The 21,287-nt window shown below is 41.8% G+C and overlaps 1 protein-coding gene across 1 annotated transcript in view; it reads left to right on the forward strand.

Annotated features, from left to right (window-relative positions):
* Nucleotides 1-21,287, forward strand: part of SCFD2 (sec1 family domain containing 2) — a 198,953-nt gene that overhangs the window by 172,782 nt on the left and 4,884 nt on the right. The window contains exons 6-8 of the mRNA XM_051619182.1: nucleotides 11,137-11,282; nucleotides 14,861-14,995; nucleotides 20,403-20,522. Coding sequence (XP_051475142.1) covers nucleotides 11,137-11,282; nucleotides 14,861-14,995; nucleotides 20,403-20,522 — 401 coding nt within the window. The remainder of the gene's footprint in view (nucleotides 1-11,136; nucleotides 11,283-14,860; nucleotides 14,996-20,402; nucleotides 20,523-21,287) is intronic.

Raw genomic sequence — 21,287 nt, forward strand, 5'->3', positions numbered from 1 at the left:
ACATTTATGTGCATTTACATGCATGGTACCACTGACTGTAGCAGGGCAGAATGGTTCCATTGAGGGCCAAGTGTTGTTATGGTGTAAATGCAGAAATTTTCAACATTCCAATTTCTAGCCCTTTTGCCCTTGGTCTTGGATGACTTCCAGTGTGGTAGATTGCCATTAAGCAGAATTCCTGATTTCAGTGTGGAGAACTGTGACTTTTGCTTTCAATATTACGTGTTTAAAAGTTTTTCTTTCTGTTATGCGGTGAAGCCCTTTACCATGAATATTTATGTTATTTTTCTCTGGAAATTGTTACACTTCATTTATCTTACTTGCAGGATACAAGAAAGCTATTCTGCCCCTAACCTGTTTTATCCCCATATTATATATGTAGAAGCCCCCTCCCTGAAAGTGTTTAGGGCCAGGTTGGATAGGGCTTTGATTAGCCTGGTCTAGTGGGAGGTGTCCCTGCCTTTGGCAGGGATTTTGGAACTAGATGAGCTTTAAGGTCCCTTCCAATCCAAACCATTCTATGATTCCTACTCATCATCTGGTGTCAATGCCTGTTTTTGGGAGAAGAAGCATCAGGAACAAAAAAAAAATTAATATGGTCCTTGACCACTACAACCCATTCTCCAGCAGAGTATCACAAGCCACATCTCTCTGGTTCTCAGCATCATTAGCATTTTCACACAGAGTAGGCAGCTTTGTGCTGCCTTTGGGAAGGGAGAACATGTTGCAATTCTTGCCCTACTGATGGAAGAAAGAGAAACTCTCGTGCGATCTGCAAAGTAGGAAATTGTTCTCTCTAATGCTCTGACTTAACAGTGTAAAAAAAGGGGGGCACTTCCTTCCCCCTCCTAATATGTGCTGCTTAAATTTCTCTTCTGATCAGCTTGTGCCCAGCAGGCCAGATTAAGTTGTCCTTGTCATTCCCTCAGCAAACCTGCTCAGAACTGAGCCTGGAGTTAGGCTTTTATTTAGGCAGTAGCAGCATCTGACAGACAATTCAGAGTTCCATGGACACACAGTACCAGGCAGCACCTGTCCAAAGGGACTAAAACTTGGAAGAGATGACCAAGTAGTTGAGAGCATGTATTACTATTCCCAGTGTAAACACAAGCTTAAGTGTTACAGCCAGTCAGCAATTACAGGTGTGCAGGGGAGTGCTGCTGCTGAGAGGCTGCACCGAGCTAAGCAGGGCCCCACGCAAAGGGGCCAACGTGAAGGACCCAGCTTCCAAAATTCAGGGCTGAACTTCTGCCTGAGCTGCTGGATGGTGATTTATAAGATCATCCATCTGCCAGTTCAAGGCCATGAACATTCCAAATGTAATTTGAAATTGAGCCACAAAATAAGAATGTTCACCTTTGGTGTCGTTAACTGTGGATATACATATCGACAGTGTCGGCAAAATGTGTTTTGCAAAAGGGAGTCTGTAAGATACTAAACTGAAATTGGAGTTAAAAATCCCCAGAGGAATTGCTGTGAAGTGTTTGCTTATGCGGACGTTACTTTGGTTACAATTACTTTGCATATTTTATTTAAAAATTAACTATTTGCTTGTAGTGACAGTAGAGTAGGACTTATCTCTCCTGGGGAGTTGGGATGCTAAAATAAAGTTGAGGGTATTCTGGCTGTTCAGTGGGACTTCACACCTGAATGCTTGCTGTAATCAGAATTTTGGAAGTGAGCATGGTACAGCTTGAACAATATGTTTTTCTTCTAAAGTTGCAGTTAAGTTACAAACTGTAACGTAACAGATTAAGAGAATTTATTGTTATACATTTTGTGTTCTAATGTAATTACAGAGTGTGGCATTTAGTCTTTCTTTAATTTCTCCTCCAGTTGGGTAGCTTGGCATAACCAAATAGTACATCAAGATTATGTGTGCCATTTCTCAGATTTTCATTCCTGAATTTAAAAAATTACAAGAACTAGAAATCTATTACATATGTGTTTATCTGACAGCTACATTTCTCCTGCCAAGTACTTTGTAAACTTGTTACAGTGTATTTTTACCTACTGTTAGCATCAAAATAGTAATAACGGTGTAGATTAATACAGGATTGGCATTTAGCTTTTAGATTTATCATCCAGTTTCTCCTGGAAAACAACCTTCTAGTGTTTTGGCTAACACTTAATCCTTTTATAATTTAATTTTAATTTTAGAAGGTAAGATATGCAATTTTTTAGGGGAAACTACTCTGAGCATAGTTGTGGATTTAAAGCAAAAGGTACTTAAGGGATGTACCATAACTCTGTTAAATTGAATAAGGGGGGGAAATAAGATTGCAATTATTATAATCTATCATTATTATCTATCATTAAGTAGAGCCCATTTAATGTAACCTAAATGCCTGTTATCCTTGTCAGTTTTCAGATCGCTTTTCACCTGTTGTATAGCATACTGGGTGAAAAGGCCTTTTTGACCAGATAATTATATACATAGCATTCAAATGTGTTTTTTGTCTTCCTGGTAAAAATACAGCTTTGCTTCAGTACCTGATATATAGATGACAGCTGTTAGTTTTAATCATGATCTAATGTTTCAACACATTTACATTATTATATAAAGCTATTTTCACTAGTTTAGGGATACCATGCGTTCTGGTTTGGCTCAGAACTTAAATTGGGGGAAAAAAAAAGATCTCTTGGACATTTCTCCATTACCATCATTCTTAGATCCATGAGCGGAAATGGTTTCATGCATTTTTAAAAATTTCTATGTAGGACATTTGTTTTTAGAAGCAAGCATTTTCAATTATATCTGCCAGACTGACTTGGCAGTATGAGCAACATAAAATCAAATTGGACTATGAATGCAGAAAACATTGATCATGTTCATTTCCTTTTTCCAAGCTAAAACAAAAAAAAGATGGAAAAATAAAACAAGAATAGTAAGAGACATCACGTCATAATTGTTTTAAATGTATGATTCTTTGTCATTAACTTAAAGAAGAAAAGTTTTCTAAAAATAAGGACACTTACAGATCTTTCCATATTTCCTGAGGTTAGCCTCTGAGACCAAGAGGGTACAACATCTCCCATAGGTACAACATCTAGACTCTAGACTTCTACATGGGCTTCCTCCCTGCTCTGCTACTTCATAGTGCCGAGACAAAACAGGCCTTTGGGGTGTTTCTTTAGGAAGGGCTTAAAACACGGTTGCTTAGGAGCACATATGGTTTTCCCCAGCTCAGGCAGTGTGAAGTGCTGCATTAATTGCACCTTATGACCACAAGCAAGGCCATAGGCTAAATGAAGCCTGGGCTGGCTCCAGGTGTCTCTCACATGACAGCAGCTTACAGGTGCTTGGAGAAAGAAAGGCAGAAGCAGGGCTATTAGGTCCTGAGTGGGTAAGTTAGAAAAAGCCTGTGGCAGGGTCCCATACATGTCCCGCTGTGCCATTTCACACATGCAACATCTCTGTTCAGGTGCAGACTGGCCAAGGAGGCTTTGCCAATACTGACAGCACTTGCTGCTGCGCCCACTGCTGGCTGGACATGAATCTCATCCCTCTTCCTCACGTATCATTTATCCTTCACATGTATGGTACCTCTTGGAGCACCTTGCAGTGTAGGTGGGAGGGAGCAGATCCAAGAGCGAGACTTCATCTCATCACTGAAATCATAGAATCATAGAATAGAATCATAGAATCCTAGGGGTTGGAAGGGACCTCGAAAGATCATCTAGTCCAACCCCCCTGCCAGAGCAGGGTCACCTAGAGTACATCACACAGGAACGCATCCAGGCGGGTTTTGAATGTCTCCAGCGAAGGAGACTCCACAACCTCTCTGGGCAGCCTGTTCCAGTGCTCTGTCACTCTTAGAGTAAAAAAATTTTTCCTGATATTCATCTTAAACCTCCTATGCTCCAACTTGTATCCATTACTCCTTGTCCTATCACTGGTCATCACCGAAAAAAGCTTAACTCCATCGTCTTGACACTCACCCTTTACATATTTGTAAACATTGATGAGGTCCCCCCTCAGTCTCCTTTTCTCCAAACTAAAGAGACCCAGCTCCCTCAGCCTTTCCTCATAAGGGAGATGTTCCACTCCCTTAATCATCCTTGTGGCTCTGCGCTGGACTCTTTCAAGCAGTTCCCTGTCCTTCTTGAACTGAGGGGCCCAGAACTGGACACAATATTCCAGATGTGGCCTCACCAATGCAGAATAGAGGGGGAGGAGAACCTCTCTTGACCTACTAACCACACCCTTTCTAATACACCCCAGGATGCCATTGGCCTTCTTAGCCACAAGGGCACACTGCTGACTCATGGTCATCCTCCTGTCAACCATGACCCCCAGGTCCCTTTCACCTACACTGCTCTCCAGCAGGTCAGCCCCCAACCTGTACTGTTGCATGGCGTTTTTCTTCCCCAAATGCAAAACTCTACACTTGCTCTTGTTAAACTTCATCAGGTTTTTCCCCGCCCAAGTCTCCAGCCTGTCTAAGTCTCTCTGAATGGCAGCACAGCCTTCTGGTGTGTCAGCCACTCCTCCCAGCTTGGTGTCATCAGCAAACTTGCTGAGGGTACATGCGTTGGCTGATGCATGCATAGCAAGAAAGTCCTTGATGGGAGCAAAAATCTGTCCTTGCCAAAGTGCAGCCACCAGTTTGAAGACAAAAGGAGGGTAGCTGAGGATAACTTGAAAAAGGCTGAGAAGGTCTGATCATATAGATCCTAGGGTGTCATGTTCATAAAGCTCGATATCATTTAGTAAAACCTGGAGTTTTACTGAGTTCTTGCAGGAACATTACTGGGAGGCCTTATTAGACTTACAGAGCATTTACCATAGCTTTATTAACATCTGTGGTTTTTTAATTAAAATATGGACTACTTGAGGGAGCAACTGATTGGTTCCCTAATGAATTTGTGACATTAATTTCCTTCAGAAAGCCCATCTGAGCCTAACTTAAATTCCTTCTGCAATTAATGTATGTAATTTTTTCTAGTAAGTGCTGTAGTTTTTCTCTGTAATTGTTCACCGAATTGACAGGTTTAATTTCATGTAACATGATAGCCTGCCGTATGGAGTTTGCAGTGCTTCATAAAAGTGGATATGACATGCTGTGCTCTTGGATTTTGGCAAGAAGAAGGCAATAAAATATTTCCATAAAACAAAAATGACCAAGTGACAGATACTGAGGCCAAAAAAAAAAAAAGGCTCCAAAGGTAGGTCTTAAATCCATATTCAATCGTGTAAGTGGCCAGATTTTTGTGCATGCAGCTTCAGCTTGAGATCCAGCAAAGTACTTTGCCTTGCAGCTGTGTGTGCCTTGCACACTCAGGAGCAGTTTCCAGAAGAGGTTCCTGCACTTAAGGCCAACAACAAGCTTTCCAAGCACACCACTAGCTTTTGCCAGCCCTCCATGGTGAGCTGCAGAGCTTGGAGGATGTGTCCCTTGATAATAAACTTCAGAGCTGTCCTGACCTGCCTGTGGAGACAGAGATGAGCAATCCCTGGATGCTCAGCATAGCTGAAGTTTGGACATGCATTAAAAAGCTGAAGTGGAGATTTAGACTTCAAAAATCAGTTATTCTTTAAAAAAACATCCTTGGCTTTTCTCTCAAATGGGAGATGTTAATTGTGATTAAAATAAACTACAAATTGGACCTTTGCTGGTCACTATGCAGGTTTCTTGGTGTTGGATCAGACCCTCCCTCCTCCCACTGCAGACACCACGTTGTACCATCACTTTTACTGTGTGGTGCTGGTGACTGCCCTGGAGAGTCCCTGCACACCACTGTGTTTTCATTCTCCGCATGCCAATCAGATCATAAATTACTTTTATAGAAACATGGGCCTGCCCTTCTCTGTGTTGTGGCTTTTCAGATAATCCCTTTGTTTTATTCTGAAGTTTCAGACTTCAGCTGGAGCCCTACAGTGACCCTCCATGTGGACCTTGGGTTTCAGATAGGTTCAATTCACATGTTGCTAATAATTGAGGGAAAGAAACATTCTGTTTTGATCTTTAGTATCATATCTATTTTCCCTCCCTTTTCTAATGCTTTTCCCCTATACTGTTATTTTTTTGTTTCCTCCTCCTGTGCGTTTAGCCTTCTTCCTGTTAGCATTTACAGTCTGTTATTTGGTGCCATGTGGAATGGCAGAAGGGCTGGTCAAGCCCAGGGCCAGGAAATCCCAAGTTCCTGCTCCAGCCCAGATGCTAACTGCTTGGGCGCCTCTGGTGCACTAATAACTTGCCTCTCTCCAGGAGAGCTGTGAGGGTGGAGTGGTTTCAACAGCAGTGTGGTTCAAGCTGAATTCAGTACCTCAGATGCAATGAAGGGCTGAGGGTGAGGAAAGGGTTTGAATCGGTATGACTGCTTAGAAATCTGCTGTGGTTGCTGGTAGGGGATTGGGCAAGAGCATCCTGAGGCTGTGGGTGGGGACAGGTTATCTCTGTACCTCTGCACCTGCCGCTTCCCCAGCTGATGGGCTCCTGCCCCTCTGTGCCAGCAATACTGACACTGCTTGGCCAGGGCTTCAGCAAGATGGACCTGTGCGAGACAACCTGTTATTTTTTGGTAACTTTGATACTTTTTTTTACTAAGTACCTGTTTCCTTGGGATTTTAATTAATCTCTGAATGCCAAATACCATTTTTAAAAACCTTTCAGCTTCTCCCCTATTTCTTTTTACCCTTCTTTTCCTCTAATACAATCTGTAGCACCCGAATCACTTGCTAATGTCAGAAAAGCCAGCCCTCTTTTGAACTCAGCCCACTGTAGTGTTTGTTGACTTGGTCTTTAGCATTTCCAAGGTTACCTAGAGACTGGTTCCCGAATGGGCGCTGCCAGCAGCACAAGACAAGGCTGCCCCAGCAGAGCTGCACACACTCTGGATGCTCTCTTCTTGTAGGGAATCACACAAATTTCATCCTAGTTTTGTTTTTTACATATTTTTTTTCCCCTTGAGAAAAACAGCCATGGTCTGTGTAACCATGTGCATTTGTAACTACTTTTTCATAACAATCTTAAAGCGTGAAATATCAAAACTATTGTAAAACATGTGGCTGTGAGTATTCATATGCATGCTTTTATATTTATATGCTAGAAAAAGAAGGGCCCCCATTGCTATGCTATCATCTAAAGTATAAAAATAAAATATGTTCATTGGGTTAATATCATAGCGCTGCATTTTGAGTTCTGACCCTCAAGGCACCCTGTATCTCTGTTCTTTGTTTGTATTTCACTGACAAGCAAAGTAACTGTATATCCAGAACACAGCTTGCATAATGCAATCCTGATGCTGGGTTTTCTGTTATTTGCAGTACCAGTTTTCTGGTTTAGCCTGTGCTTCAGTGTGTGCCTTTAAAATGATTTGGCTACACTGCCAGGTCCATTCCAGGGTTTTCAGGGTTTATATTGCTTGATTTCTGTAAATGGTCTATATAGAGAGCCTAAGCTAGAGTCTAAGTAAATACAAATTAAACAGAGTAAAGTGGTGCATTTTCTGTTTCCCTAAATTTTGAACTGTACAAATCATAGCCTTTCAGTGATGTCTCATAAGCATCAAAGATCTTCACAAAGAGTTAATCATTATAATACTGCTTTAGAGAAAGAACAAGTTTATTTATAATGCCTGGACCAGACAGCAAAAGCACAATGAAAGGTTTTCTGATACACAAGTCTGAAATTCTAAGTTTTTGCATTCAAGGAGGGAATAATCAATCACATGCCACTGTATAATTCTAGATCTCATGTGTTCACAATGTTGATGTCCTTTACTTAAAGTATCTTCCTTTCAGTTTCAGAAATCAGTAGAAGAACTGGTCTAATTGGGTTTCTGGGTAGCCCCAGACTGTAGAGAAGTCAAAAATAAGGGCTGGTGGCCTCATCCTGTTAGGCACTAGATGCAGCTCCTGATGCTCTGACTCCCCTTGAATCTAGAACAAGTGGGTGGAAGCAGAACAGAAGCAATCAGCAAGGCTGAGCACTGCTTACTGCAGAAATGGGTTGTGTTCTTGGGATATCATCAAGATCCTGGATATGTGCTTTAAAATCTTTAGTCCGACATGGGTTAATGGTGATTTTCTTTCTTCCACAATTGGGCTTCTTCAAGTCTGACAGGAAAGCAATATCCCCCAATTTCATTTAAATGCCTTTTTCCATATATAATAGGGCTTAGGATTCAAAGGAATTTGTTCAGCATGCTCTCCTAATGCCATTTAGCTTCCCATGAAAAAACAGTAACAGGAAGTCTGGTTTTAATTAGCACATGAGCTGTGCAGCAGCTAATGTGTTCCACCTCTTCACTGTTGTAAAAGGAGCAGATTTTTTTGTAGCATGAAGCAGGCAGAGAAGACGGATTGTGTTCTGCTTTCCATATGCACACACAGCCCCATTCACAGGGAAGGTGTGAACGGGAGGTGATTTGTAGCTGTCTGCCATTTGTACAACACAGGCTCCTCTTGTTCTCCAGGCTGAAGACAAACAGGGCTTCCCTCCCAAGTGTGACAGGTAAAAAGCAGTTTTTAAGAACCTGATGTTCTTGTTATTAATCTCAAAAAAAGGATGGCAAAGAAAGCTTATTCTTTAATATACATTCAAAAATAGAAGAGCTGAATGTTAGGCTATGACTTCCCAGACTGCTGATATTTCTCCGTCAGAAGTCCCAAGGAAGCCACATTTTCGAGAAATATTTGAAAATACACCTTTTTTTCCCTCCTGGTCAGCCTTAAACTGTCACTGGACTGGAGCTTCAACTCCCATTTCCCCCTGCTCCAAATTTGGTCCAGCACTATGTTCTGCCATGAAGACTGGAAGCACACATTTGAGATACACTCAGGTCTGCTGGGAGGCATGGTTGAACATGGAGGGTGAGTTGCTGCTGGCACACTGCACAGCAAGCCAGGGTTCTTGTTTTGGTTCAGGTGACAGTAATGAAGTGATGAGGCCTGTTAAACAGATGGTGAGGGTCAATAATGTCATGGCCTCCTCCAGCCCACCAGTGTGTCAGCCCCAGCTGTAAAGCAAAGCCTCAGCTCAGGCAGCGTTTCCCTGTCAGTGAGGCTCAAGTGGTGAGTGGTATTACAGAGGCTGCCCTTCACTGAGAAATTGCTCAAGAGAAAATTGACCCAGTGACAAAAAGCAAAGCGGGTTGCACCAAGCCAGGCAGGGTGAGGAGTATCTCAGAGGCTTCCAGCCACAAAGCCAGAATGTGTCCACTGGAAACTGCCCTGCAGTTCCAGAAGTGAGAGGTGACAAGCGAGTTTGAAACTTCCTGGCCGAAAGGCTCTTGTTAAAATGAGGAGAAAGGTAAGTGTTGCCAGTAGAAGGAAACAAATATTAATTTTCTTGAGAAAAAATAACTGTAGGGCCAAAACAAAAGGCTTTTCAATGTTCCAAGAAAATAAACAATTAAGAAAAAAGAGAAGAGTGAGCAAAACACATCAAACTTGATGTGATTTTTACCTTGCCTGAACTTATTCAACATAAGGCACTTGCATTCACTAGCAAGAGGAAATATTCCAGAGGTGGCTTTGCCAAAAGCAATGGCTTTTGCTGATAAAGGATTGAAGAGAGCACAGAGGAAATAAAACTACATTAGCTAGGAGCTGCTTATCTCTAATGCCACTAAAATAGAGAAATCTTGTGTCTTGGAGAGAACAAAAGTCTAGTAATAAAATAATGAGATACGGCTCTTCATTTTTATTTTCCTTTGTAAATTATTTTGTAAATATTACTATTATGTATGCACAGCCTCTGAGTCGGGAGCTAACAGGGACTGCTCCTTTTTCTCATGCCTATGTTTTCCCATGGGCAGGGTAAAAGCACCCTGATAATAAAAGATCTCTGAATATTTTGCCAGTTCTAATGATAAATACAGACCAGGATTTGTCACCTCAGACTTTATCCACCTCATCTCTCCAGTAGGTGTTCAGTTTCACTTTTTTCAGTTGTTGGACACTGTTCCCTTGCACATAAACCAGCGCAAGATCACTCTCAGGAGCCATATCTGATTTTGACAGCACCAGTGGAGTGGGGTAAGGAGCTGCAGAGTGGGTTTTGTGTTCAGGGCTTTCACTGACAACACACAGGCTCCTCTGTCAAATGATAAACTAAGCTTTGGTCAATCCAAGTATCAGAGCACACAGATCTTGCATAAACATAGCAACAAGAACATTTTTGTAAGTTATTTTGTGTACACAAACCACTACAGCAGCATGCCTTGGAGAACACACTGGCCATAAGCAGGAGTGAATGTTTGTGTGTGCATGTGGCAGGAAGGGTTATTTTGTGCTAGATCTTCCACCACAGGGACAAGGAGTCAAGCAAAAAGAGAGGCAGGCAGAGGTGTTAAAAGGTGTAGAGCTGTGCTGACATAGCAATAAAGATACCATGTGACTCATTTATCTCTCTTGGCTGATTCTCATCAGCAGGTCAGCTGAGAAAGCATTTTTTTTCACCGTTTCTGTGCAATATAGATCCTGTGGTGAGGGAGGTGGAACCAAGCCTAAGAATTGCTCTTTTCTGAGGCACTGCCTGGCCACATGGAGGGAGCTTTTACATGGTCCTCTAAATGGAGTTTGGCCTCAGTGAAAACTAAGCATTACATCTTAGCAGAAGTGCTTTGGCAAAATACATTAAAATTAATTAATGCATCAGTTTGAGGGATAAGGACTTCTTATGTTAATACAGCTCTTTCCAGCTCTTTCTTTCTGTATTTAGCTTGTTGCAAAAGTAGGAAATGCACTTGGAGTCAGCAGGCTGCGGTTATGGTGCATGAGGAGCAATTCCTCTCTTCATGGCTACTTCACCCCGAGGAGACCAGCAGACCAGCTGGCTGCTTTCCATGTGGGTCTCTTCTGCAGAGCCTGCTAGCGTGAGATCGTTGTTTGCTGTGGAGAGCAAAATATACCCTGCACTGATGAAATTGCTGTATGATTTAGGCTGCAAATGTGGTTAGAGAGGTGCTCTTCACTTTGCTTCCTGTCTAGGTTTTATGCCTTCTTGCTTAGCTATGGAGATTCAAGCCAGGCTGAGAACATGCTGTCCAACAAGCCCCTGAGTTTCTAGGATACTACATGATGAAACTAATTTAATATTTCCTCCCACTGTCCTTTTGCTACTGGTTATTATCAAAACGCTTGAAAGTTTTTCACTCACTCAGCTCCATGTTTCTTTATTCCTTTAGGCTGTGACTCGTTGCTGAACCTGACATCTCAGAAAGCCACAAATGCAGTGGACGTTATCTTTCGGTCCCTCAGGGATATCTCAAGAGCTCGAATGCACATGAAACAGTTTAATTCCATACATAATGCAGGCAGCAACACCCACCAGGCAAGTGGATCTTTCTTTTCCCTGTGTGTGTTATTTTTCTAGCATGATGTGAAAATTACATCACTAGTTTTGCTGATGTGCTAATACTATATATGTTCTTCCGCTGTGGAAAACATTTAAGTCCAGATGTTATAATTGACCTAATCACCAAGAGCTTCCTCAATTCCTTCATCCAAACTCAGTCATATGCATATCCATGTCAACAAAGAACTATCTGAGAAAGGAATTTAGGATTTGCTGTGCAACACTGATACAACATAACTGTCATAACTGCTTGTAAAAGGCAGGGCTAGGTCAAGACAGTGCTGGACCAATACCTCCCATGGCATAGCAAAGCAGCTATATTTCTGTGTATTTTCTCTCACATACCTTTAAGTGTGAGAGGTAGGCCCACTTATAAATAGATGAAAAATGCAAATTTTGTTACTATAATATGAACACATGACCTGCGATATTACTACAGGTCTCCAGGACTAATATGTGGTGTTTCTCTCTCTCCATCTGCTCAAAGTGTTTTATTTTTTTCAGTTAAAAATAGATTTTTACAATGGAAAGTACATGCAGTGATTTAGAGAGAGACTGTAAAACTTGATTACAGCCTTGAGCAAGAAAAAAATCCTTCCAAACTCAAAAGTATGCTGTGGACCAACAAAGGGGTGTAATTCAAACTAAGCAATGCTTTGTAACAACAGGATTCATGAGTGTTGCAAAATGTTGCTGGAAAGCTAAGGTGGAGAAAACCTGTTATGGAAGTCTCCTGGCACTTAGGACCTGTCTGGTGTCTGAAATAGAGAAAATTGTTAAACTTTTAATAAAGTTCATCAGGGGCCAGTCAAATGATTAAAAAATACTCTCTGAACTTTCCTTGAAGTATAATTAGCGTCAGTATGTTCTTTGGATGTAATCTGCATTGTTTGCTGCCGGTCAAGTGTTGGATTGCAGCAACACCTTGCAGCTCCCCCTTCTGGCTGTGCAATGGATGTAAGTGCTTGAACAGGACCAGCCTTCTGCTGAGGGCAGTGCAGGAGTTTAAAGTAGCAGAAATAACAGGCAGTATGAGGTTTTTTCCATCATACATACAGCTTGCTACAAATAGATCTCCTTTTTGACTGGCAGGTGTTAATATGTGGGTGGCATGTGACCAGTTTAGCTCCTCTGAAGAGACAGTCCCTTGCCTGTAGCCATATGCTCCCTGCCTGGCTCCCTTAGTGCTATGGGAATGGGTTTAACTTATAGGTGCTTTTCTGCTTGATCTTTTAGGAGCTGGGAAGCCTTTATTTTCTTATTAAGACTCAAAAAAGGTTTATATAGGTGAATGGGAGTTGGATAGGCTTTTAGAAGGACTTTTTGTAGCATTGAAGTTTATGTGTCTTACATAAAATAATGAATTAATGTTTTTGTCAGGTTATCAAACCACTTCATGTAGCAACGATGCAAGAGGAGAGTATTTATTTGCCTGATACTGTAACTACTGTTCCTTCCCTTTCATCTTGATCTCAAGCATATTCCTCCTTTCCTCTGTCCCTCTTCCTCCCTCCCTCCCTCCCTCTCTCTACTTTTCTCATTCTCTTTCTCTCTCTTTTTCTCTCTCCTTTTCTCCTTATAATCTTGTCTGAGGTATGTCCTAAGGCTCTTAACAACTCTTTTAAACGTAGTTTGTGTCCCACCAAAATTTAAAGTTGGTGTCAGTTTCATTATATGAGTTAGCAATCAATGCAGCTATTGGGTGTTGTGTAAAAAATGAAGTTAAAACTCTCTAAAAAGACAAATTTCAATTCATAAAATATTTTGAAAATATTTAAATTATCATAGCTAAAAAAGGGTAAGTGATCATTGTAGCTGCCTTTTATTATCTGTGCCGAATTGGATAATTTTGAACTGCACTGAGTTTGGTGGAACAGCTTTAGACATGCAAAATCATAGCACATTTCATAATCTTTTTAGTACCTTTTGTCTGAAGTCAGATAGTATTTTTTCTCTACTTTCATACACTAAGCCTTTCTGTTTAACTGTGATTACTGTACCCTAGTACTGTGTGTTCTGTACTCCAAAAATATTTCATTCCTCATGTCTCTCTGTTCCTCATCAATGAAGATATCAAACAGACTTTTAAATGCAGGACTTCATGCCTGCATGTGTATTTTCAAACAGTTGTTTATTGTGTGACTAGATTTGACACAAATCTTGGCTTGTTCTCCTGCAAGATCCTGCAGCTCATGTCTGCTGTAGTTTGCTTTGTTGGCTCAGTTAAAATTTATGCACATGTTGTGAGAAGGACTAGATGAGTTGTATAAATCTTCGTTGACAGGATTGTATTAAAAACTGTAAGTTTTGTTTCTCACTGTAAAGTGTTGGATGAAAAACATTTATTTAATTACTCCAGAAAATTTTAGTTTCAAGCCAAGCAGCTTGCTTTTTATTTTCCTTCCATTTTTATGTTCATCTTGCGTGATGTCTCTTGTAGATATAATCTTTACAAAATGAATTATGTTATACTTGGTTCCCTTAAAAAAAATCTAGAGGATGATGTATACCTGGACTAGTCCCAAAGGAAAACAAATGTGCTTATTTGAAAGCTGGTAGTTTTCTAAGACTGTTGCACTTCCTGAAATGATTTTGGTTCTGTTGGAGTTTGGGCAAAGTTGAAAGCACTTAAACAAAACTCCATCTGTAATCCAAGGTCAAATTTTCATTCTAGAGCATCTCTCCACAACTCCCTAGAGTTTTTATCTTGGAAACTTTTTCAGGATGGAAGAGTGGTTTTAACTTTATTAAGGGAATGTGGAAATTTCTAGGCTAGTAATTCATATTCAACACAGATTTGTGGACCCTGAAGAGAAGGAAGGATGGATCATCCAGGATTCTGATCATTTGTACCTTTACATCTTCCACTTTTTCTGGTCCCTAACTTCTCTGGAACTCTGACGTGCATTATATCAGTGGGATTTTTTTGCCTATTTTTCTTAAGGTTTTCCACAGGTGGGAGTATTATGTAGAGTGTCCTGGCCGTAGAAGCTGAAGGACTAGCAAGTACTCCTTAGCTCTGCTCTCCCGTGAGGGACAAACAGACAGATTTGCCTCTTCCCAGCCCTGGTGATATCCAGGCTTCGGTGCTGACATGACACCTGTGGGAAGGCAGGAGTGGTCAGTAAGCAGCTCCTCCTAAAAATCCCTGTTTAAGTGTTTTTTAAATAATGACAAAGGGAATGTTCTGGGTGCATGATGGGCAACAGCATGTCATCCCTATTGCTATCTCTTTCTGTACCACCTCCAAAAAGATCCCAGAGAAACTAGAAGCCCCCTTTCTTCCTTGCATTCCTTTACTCATATAATACACATGGGGCAGAGTAAATGTGTGTCCATCTTCCTCTCTTTTATGTTTGATGCTGTGCTGGTGCACACCATTTGCAGTCATGGTCATGAAATCCATTGCTGCCTTGATAACTTTTTAACTCTCTGAATGGCTTCCTTTCTAGGATTATTATTTTTGTTACCTTTAATGGAAATAAAACACTTAGAACAGCAGTTACACCGAGTCTAAACAGTTTTAGTCACAGTGCATTGTTCTTTTTGTGCAGGCTTCTTACAAACCGCTGCTGAAACAGATAGTGGAAGAGATCTGCAATCCTGATCGACCTGATCCTGTTGATATTGAGCACATGTCATCAGGCCTCACTGATCTCCTTAAAACTGGATTCAGCATGTTCATGAAGGTAAATCAGGCTTCCCAAGATCATCTGCAAGATTTTCCTGAGGTCGTAGCATAGCTGGTGTTATGTATTTGTGTTGCTATTGTTCAGCAGAATTTAGGGGGCAGCTAGGAGAGTTAAATCCCAGCAACGGGACTGGGAATACTTGAGGCATCACATTACAGGTAGAGTACTGCTGAACAAAACAAGAGAGGTGGAGCAGACTGGACACCTAAATAAGGGTGATGTGTCTGGGAGGAGGCAGTATGGCTTTGCTAAAGGGAAGTCTTACCTTGCATAGTTTTCAAAACTCATCAGAGACACACAACAAACAAATTGATAAGTGAATGCCACTGGATTTCCAAAAGACGTTCTGCAAGGCACCTCATAAAAGGATTTTAAGGACACTGAGCAGCCTTGAGATGGGAGAGAAGTAAGTATGAGCAGTCAGGTCTCATAGGGAAGGAAGGCTGTCAGAGAAGCTCCATATTCAGTGCCTTTTCTATAACTTGATAAGGTTCAGCTTTCAGTGGGGGAAGAAAGATGCCTATTAGTCAGAAGTTGCCTTGTGGATGCTCTTGGCATGTTTTAAGACAATCTTTCAACAAGAACTTACTCTGCTTTATAAATTAGCCTATGCTAAATGTTCAGTAAATGTCTACAGAGTTGAAGTGTGATTAGCTGGCATGCTGTACAGTCATCTCTGCCTTACTGCATATCCTGAGTTCTCCACTGAAAAGTATTATGTAAAAGTATTAAGTGTATTATGGAAATGTGTGCCTGCAAGCACCTGCATCTCTGCTAGTAAGAAAAAAATCCTACTGAAAGGAATATATAACAGATCAGCAAGTGAACCTTATGTAGGATGAATATTTCGTAGACATCATCACATACCTCACCCATGTCTCTGTGCTTGTTCGTTTAGTTTGTAGCCTGGCTTGTTGGCAAGTGCTCAGTTATGACTTGAATGAGTTTCTGACCAACCTGTACTTCTCACATAAGAGGATCTTCTCCACTTACTGCACCATCAGCACTGTAATTATTTCAAAAGCTTCCTTATATTTTTATTTCTTTCTCAATGCCTGAATGTAAGTGCCAACTCACATAAACATGCTTTGATAAGTGGTGGACTCAGACATGTTCACCCAGATATGTTTTAAAGATACCTCTTGTCCAGAAGTTGTTTCTCTAGTGGTTGTATTCTCTTTGAAGCTTAAGGAAGGTGAAGGGAAAAGGCCTCCCAGCTGCAAGGATTCCTTTTTTGACTGCTGCTCTAGAAGTCGTGGTTTATGATGATTTGAGCTTGGTACCATTGAGACCAAGTGCTGAGAATCACAGAATCACAGAATCTTAGGGGTTGGAAGGGGCCTCATAGTATCATCTAGTCCAACCCCCCTGCCAGAGCAGGGTCACCTAGAGCACATCACACAGGAACGTGTCCAGGCAGGTTTTAAATGTCTCCAGTGAAGGAGACTCCACAACCTCTCTGGGCAGCCTGTTCCAGTGCTCTGTCACTCTCACAGGAAAGAAGTTTTTTCTGGTGTTTACATGGAACCTCCTATGTTCCAGATTGCACCCATTGCCCCTTGTCCTGTCACTGGACATCATTGAAAAAAGCCTGGCTCCATCCTCCAGACACTCACCTTTAACGTATTTGTAAACATTGATAAGGTTGTCCCTCAGTCTCCTCTTCTCCAAGCTAAAGAGACCCAGCTCCCTCAGTCTTTCCTCATAAGGGAGATGTTCCACACCCTTAATCATCTTTGTGGCTCTGTGCTGGACTCTTTCAAGCAGTTCCCTGTCCTTCTTGAACTGAGGGGCCCAGAACTGGACACAATATTCCAGATGTGGCCTCACCAAGGCAGAATAGAGGGGGAGGAGAACCTCCCTTGACCACACCCCTTCTAATGCACCCCAGGATGCCACTGGCCTTCTTGGCTACAAGGGCACACTGCTGGCTCATGGCCATCCTCCTGTCCACCAGGACCCCCAGGTCCCTTTCTCCTACACTGCTCTCCAGCAGGTCAGCCCCCAACCTGTACTGGTACATGGGGTTGTTCTTCCCCAGATGCAAGACTCTACACTTGTCCTTGTTGAATTTCATCAAGTTTCTCCCTGCCAAACTCTCCAGCCTGTCCAGGTCTCCCTGAATGGCAGCACAGCCTTCTGCTGTGTCAGCCACACCTCCCAGTTTAGTGTCATCAGCAAATGGCAGTCTAATTTCTGGTGATCAATGTGTTTCCCTTTTTCCAGTTATTCAGCTGCATTGATTGGTTTCTGGTTGATCACAAATACCAGATGCATTGGTGCTGGTGTCCTGGTTGGCTTCTACTGGTTGAAGCAGTAGATGTTGTTTCTGCTGACTTTCGTGAGAGGAAAAGGCTGTATTTTGTGATCTGCCATGAGAACAAACCTTTACTCCAACCCCTTCCTGCTTCAGTTTTAGAGATCTCTTGACCACTGTCACCCTGCTTTCCCGTCTCCCCCCCCTCCCTCTCCTCTACGCAGACACATGCACCAGCGACGAGTCCTCTACCCATCAGCATCCTGAGGAAATGCAGTCAGGGTGGGCTCAGAGCCAGAGAGAAGGCTGATGGCCAGCTAGCTCTGCTAGCTCATGGAACCATTCCTCCTTCTTCCTTCAGGCTCCTTCACTTAATATAGTGGTTTTGGTTTTTTTCTTGGTTAGTCTTTGTCATTGCCTGACATAACTGTCCCATCTTCTTGAAGGCATGGCACTTTGAACTGAAAGTGAATTTCTCTTTGGGATTCTTACAAAATACAGATTTCACAGTAAATGAGATTAAGAGGCCTCAGAAATGTTGCAAAACAACCAAACTTCAGAAGGATCCCAGAAGATACATGTTGATTTTGTTGCAGTCCATTTCAGTTCTTCCTCTGTATCACAGAAATGAGCTGTGTTCAGCTGCATACACTTCCTTCAAAAGAGAGAGCCTTGGGTGGTTGTATTATCGAACAAAAAAATCTTGGCAGAAACTTGCATTCTTAAGACAGCCAAATATTTTGTACCCAAAGTATTGTCCTCCTTCAAAACACTTGTGCATAGCATAACAAAATTACAAATTCCAAGACCCTTTTCATTGCAATTTTAATTTAATTTGGAGTTTGCATGCCTAATAGTATTTTTAATATGCATTTCTGGAATTTGTGGTTTGAACTTTAGTCTTCTGAAGAATAATAGATGTTATATGTGCACCATGTGTTTGGATCTAGGTTTATTTTGACTGAAGAAAATGATTTATCGAGACGTTTTCTCTTTAGTATTGCCATGAAAGCTTGTGCTTTCTAATTAATACCCTTACATTGGGTGTCCTTTCAATGTGTCCAATGTTATGCATGCATGTTTATGATGAGTTTGTTGCCACTAGTAAAGACATTAGGAAGGAGAGGCTTTATTCAATGGTAAGCTTCTGAAGTTCAAGCTCTTTGCATATGTCTTGGGTCCTTCAGAAGCTCTGTGAAATGGAGTGGAGCAGTTTGCTCTGGCAATACTGTTAAGAAGAGCAAAGACCCATGAAAAGGAATAAACCAGTAATTTCTGTATTACCTTGAAGTGCTGTAGCAGACCAATTTGTCAGCTTTTATTTTCACCATCTTTGCGAACAGTTACTTCTTTACCATTTTGTCACTGCTTACAGCAGTTGTGGCATGAAATACTCTAATATTTTAGCAAGTAATAGCTCCATCTGCCCTGCTCTGTAAGTAAATATTTAGGTCTTGCTTAAACTCTTCATGGTGTTTGTAATATGGATGGACTTTTTCTCATTTGAGGTTGACACTATATTACAGGCAGATAGTAAGAAGTGAGTAGTCTGGCATGGGAAACTGCATAAAGAAAGTCTTTGTAGACTCTGGTGTATCCATTTAATTGATTTGTTGGTGTAAATGTAAAATTGCTCAATATCAGACCAGAATTGCAGGACACCCAGCTGAATTGTAGTGTGTATGCTGTCTGTGCCATCGGCTCAATGAAGATGGCTGGCAAAGTGGGGGCAATTTTAAGAATAAACACCCAGCACACACATACTCAGCTCACAAATACATATATGTAAGGCTGTTTGTACTGTTTTCAAGCTCCCAGGGAGTTGAAGAGCTCCCTGCCTGGGGAGCAGCATTGAACAGGGATCCCTGTGTTATCAAAGGCCAGCTAGCCTGGAGAGAGAGCACACCATGCCTCCATGCTTGCTTCAAAGTCAAAAAGCTCTTCTGAAGGTTGCCAGTCAGAAAGCCTGACAGAGCTGCAGGATGGAAAACTGCCTGAAGACTAAATACAGGGCAGCCACAACATGGAAGAGAAGAAGATCCATACCCTCAGGAGCTGGAGCTACAGGGATCAAAGATAGCTGCTGTGGTGGTGAAAGCAGAAGAGCTACACTCAGCCCAAATGTGGGTTGGTGACCACGTTTGTTCTGTCGAGTGAATGCTGTCAAAAACCTAGCCTTGTGGCAGGAGAGGGGCCAGAGAGTCTGAAAAGGAGCAAATTAAACTGTTCTCACTATCGGGTTTTGGAGCCAAAGATTTGGAGCGCTTCATGGTCAAAGGTGGGGTGACAAGAGCAATTGCACAAGCTCCATTCACATCAGCTCCAAAGACTGGAGCAAGGCATTGTCAGGGTAGTGTGTTTCATCAAGAAAGAAAGTTTGCTAGGAAACAGCATGGTAGTGAAGCTTCTAGAAGTGGTTAAGAAGAAACTAATGTAAAGCATCATCATCACATTTAAAATTAAAACATGGTTTTATAAAGTCTTAACTGAAGTGGAATGTTTATGCCATGTTAACGATAACTGGGGAAAAATGAAACAAGTATTTTGTTTGAACTAAAGTTTCTCTATATTAATTACAACCCAGTCGCAGAAGTATTGAAAATTCTCAAGTGAAACAAGCTAGAAGCTGATTTTATATTACAATGAGCTTGATTTATTTTCATTGGATGAATTGTAAAGGATTATTTGCTGGAATGGTGAAAGCACATTACTGACAATTCTCTCCTTTGCTGACCTCAGGCAGAGATTTTAGCATGCTTAGGCAGGATTCTTTACTTCTGCTGGGTAGTGATTTACCACTCATTCTTTAAAGCCCCGTGCATATGTGTTTCCAAACTGTACATCCTCTCCTGCCACTCTGGGAAAGAAACTAAGAGGGAATGGAAGGAGAAACCCTCAGACCTCATGAGAACTCCTCTAGGTTTCAGTGGAAACCATGAAGACAACATTTCCCTGGAAACAGTTCACTTGGGATTCGTCCCCATTGGTTTCCCTCCCACCTGCTATAGAAACCAGCATTCCATGAATATTTCTTTCTGAGCTTCCTCATTAGTCTTCCTCCAGCAGTTCAGGGAGGCAATCACTGTTAGTCCATAGGCTTGGAGTTGGACTGAGCAACTACAAATAATGCTTTCCTTCATTTTACAGGTGAATCGCCCTCACCCTGGTGATCATCCTCTTCTGATCATCTTTATGGTTGGTGGAGTGACAGTCTCTGAGGTCAAAATGGTGAAGGATCTGGTAGCGACTCGCAAACCTGGAATGCAGGTAAAAAGAGCTCTAAATATACAGTTCCCACCTGAACAAAGACTCAGAAAATTCATCATATAGTGTTCCCTATAGCACTGGTACGAAACCTACATGAAGCCACAGCCCTTTGAACAGGAATGGTGTTAGGATTTTGCTGTGAAACATCTGTAGGCAACAAGTGTTAAATCACCAATAGTCTGTTTTTCACATGTTAGAATCAGCAGTAAAAGTTCAAACTCAGGCTGGAGAGTTCAGAACAATCTGGCATGATTCTGAAGCAGCTTTCATCATGTTCCAAATGATTAATTTCTTGGTATTCTTTATAAACAAAAACATTTGCTTTCCAAAAGGCTACAAGCTCCCTGGCAGTGCCTCTACAGAATATAGGGCAGGGATGCTCAGAAGGAGTCTGCCAAGGGTCTGGGTATTATCTAGTGTCATGTCAGTGATGATCCTCCAGACAAGTGAATTGGCATTGTTGAGGAGGATACCTGAGTGCTAAGTGCCTTAAGTAACCTGAAGGAGGTGATGTGGAGAAAGCCCCAAGTGTTGGCAGCCTTTGGATGTCAGGCTTCTGGGAGGAGGAAGACTCCCATGGTGAAGCTTCAATTAGCATGCGTGCAGCTGGTCTTTGCCTCTTCCACTCTCTGGCAGCAGAACTTGACTCCAGCAGTTGTCATCTGAATGGAGTGGGGAGGCAGAGGAGGAGGATGGATGGGCTCTGGTGCTGTCTGAGATGTTAAAAATAATTATTAACTGTGGAGGAGCATGTAGAAGAGCAAC

This window comes from Apus apus, chromosome 4 (assembly GCF_020740795.1).
Source record: "Apus apus isolate bApuApu2 chromosome 4, bApuApu2.pri.cur, whole genome shotgun sequence".
Lineage (NCBI taxonomy): Eukaryota > Metazoa > Chordata > Aves > Apodiformes > Apodidae > Apus > Apus apus.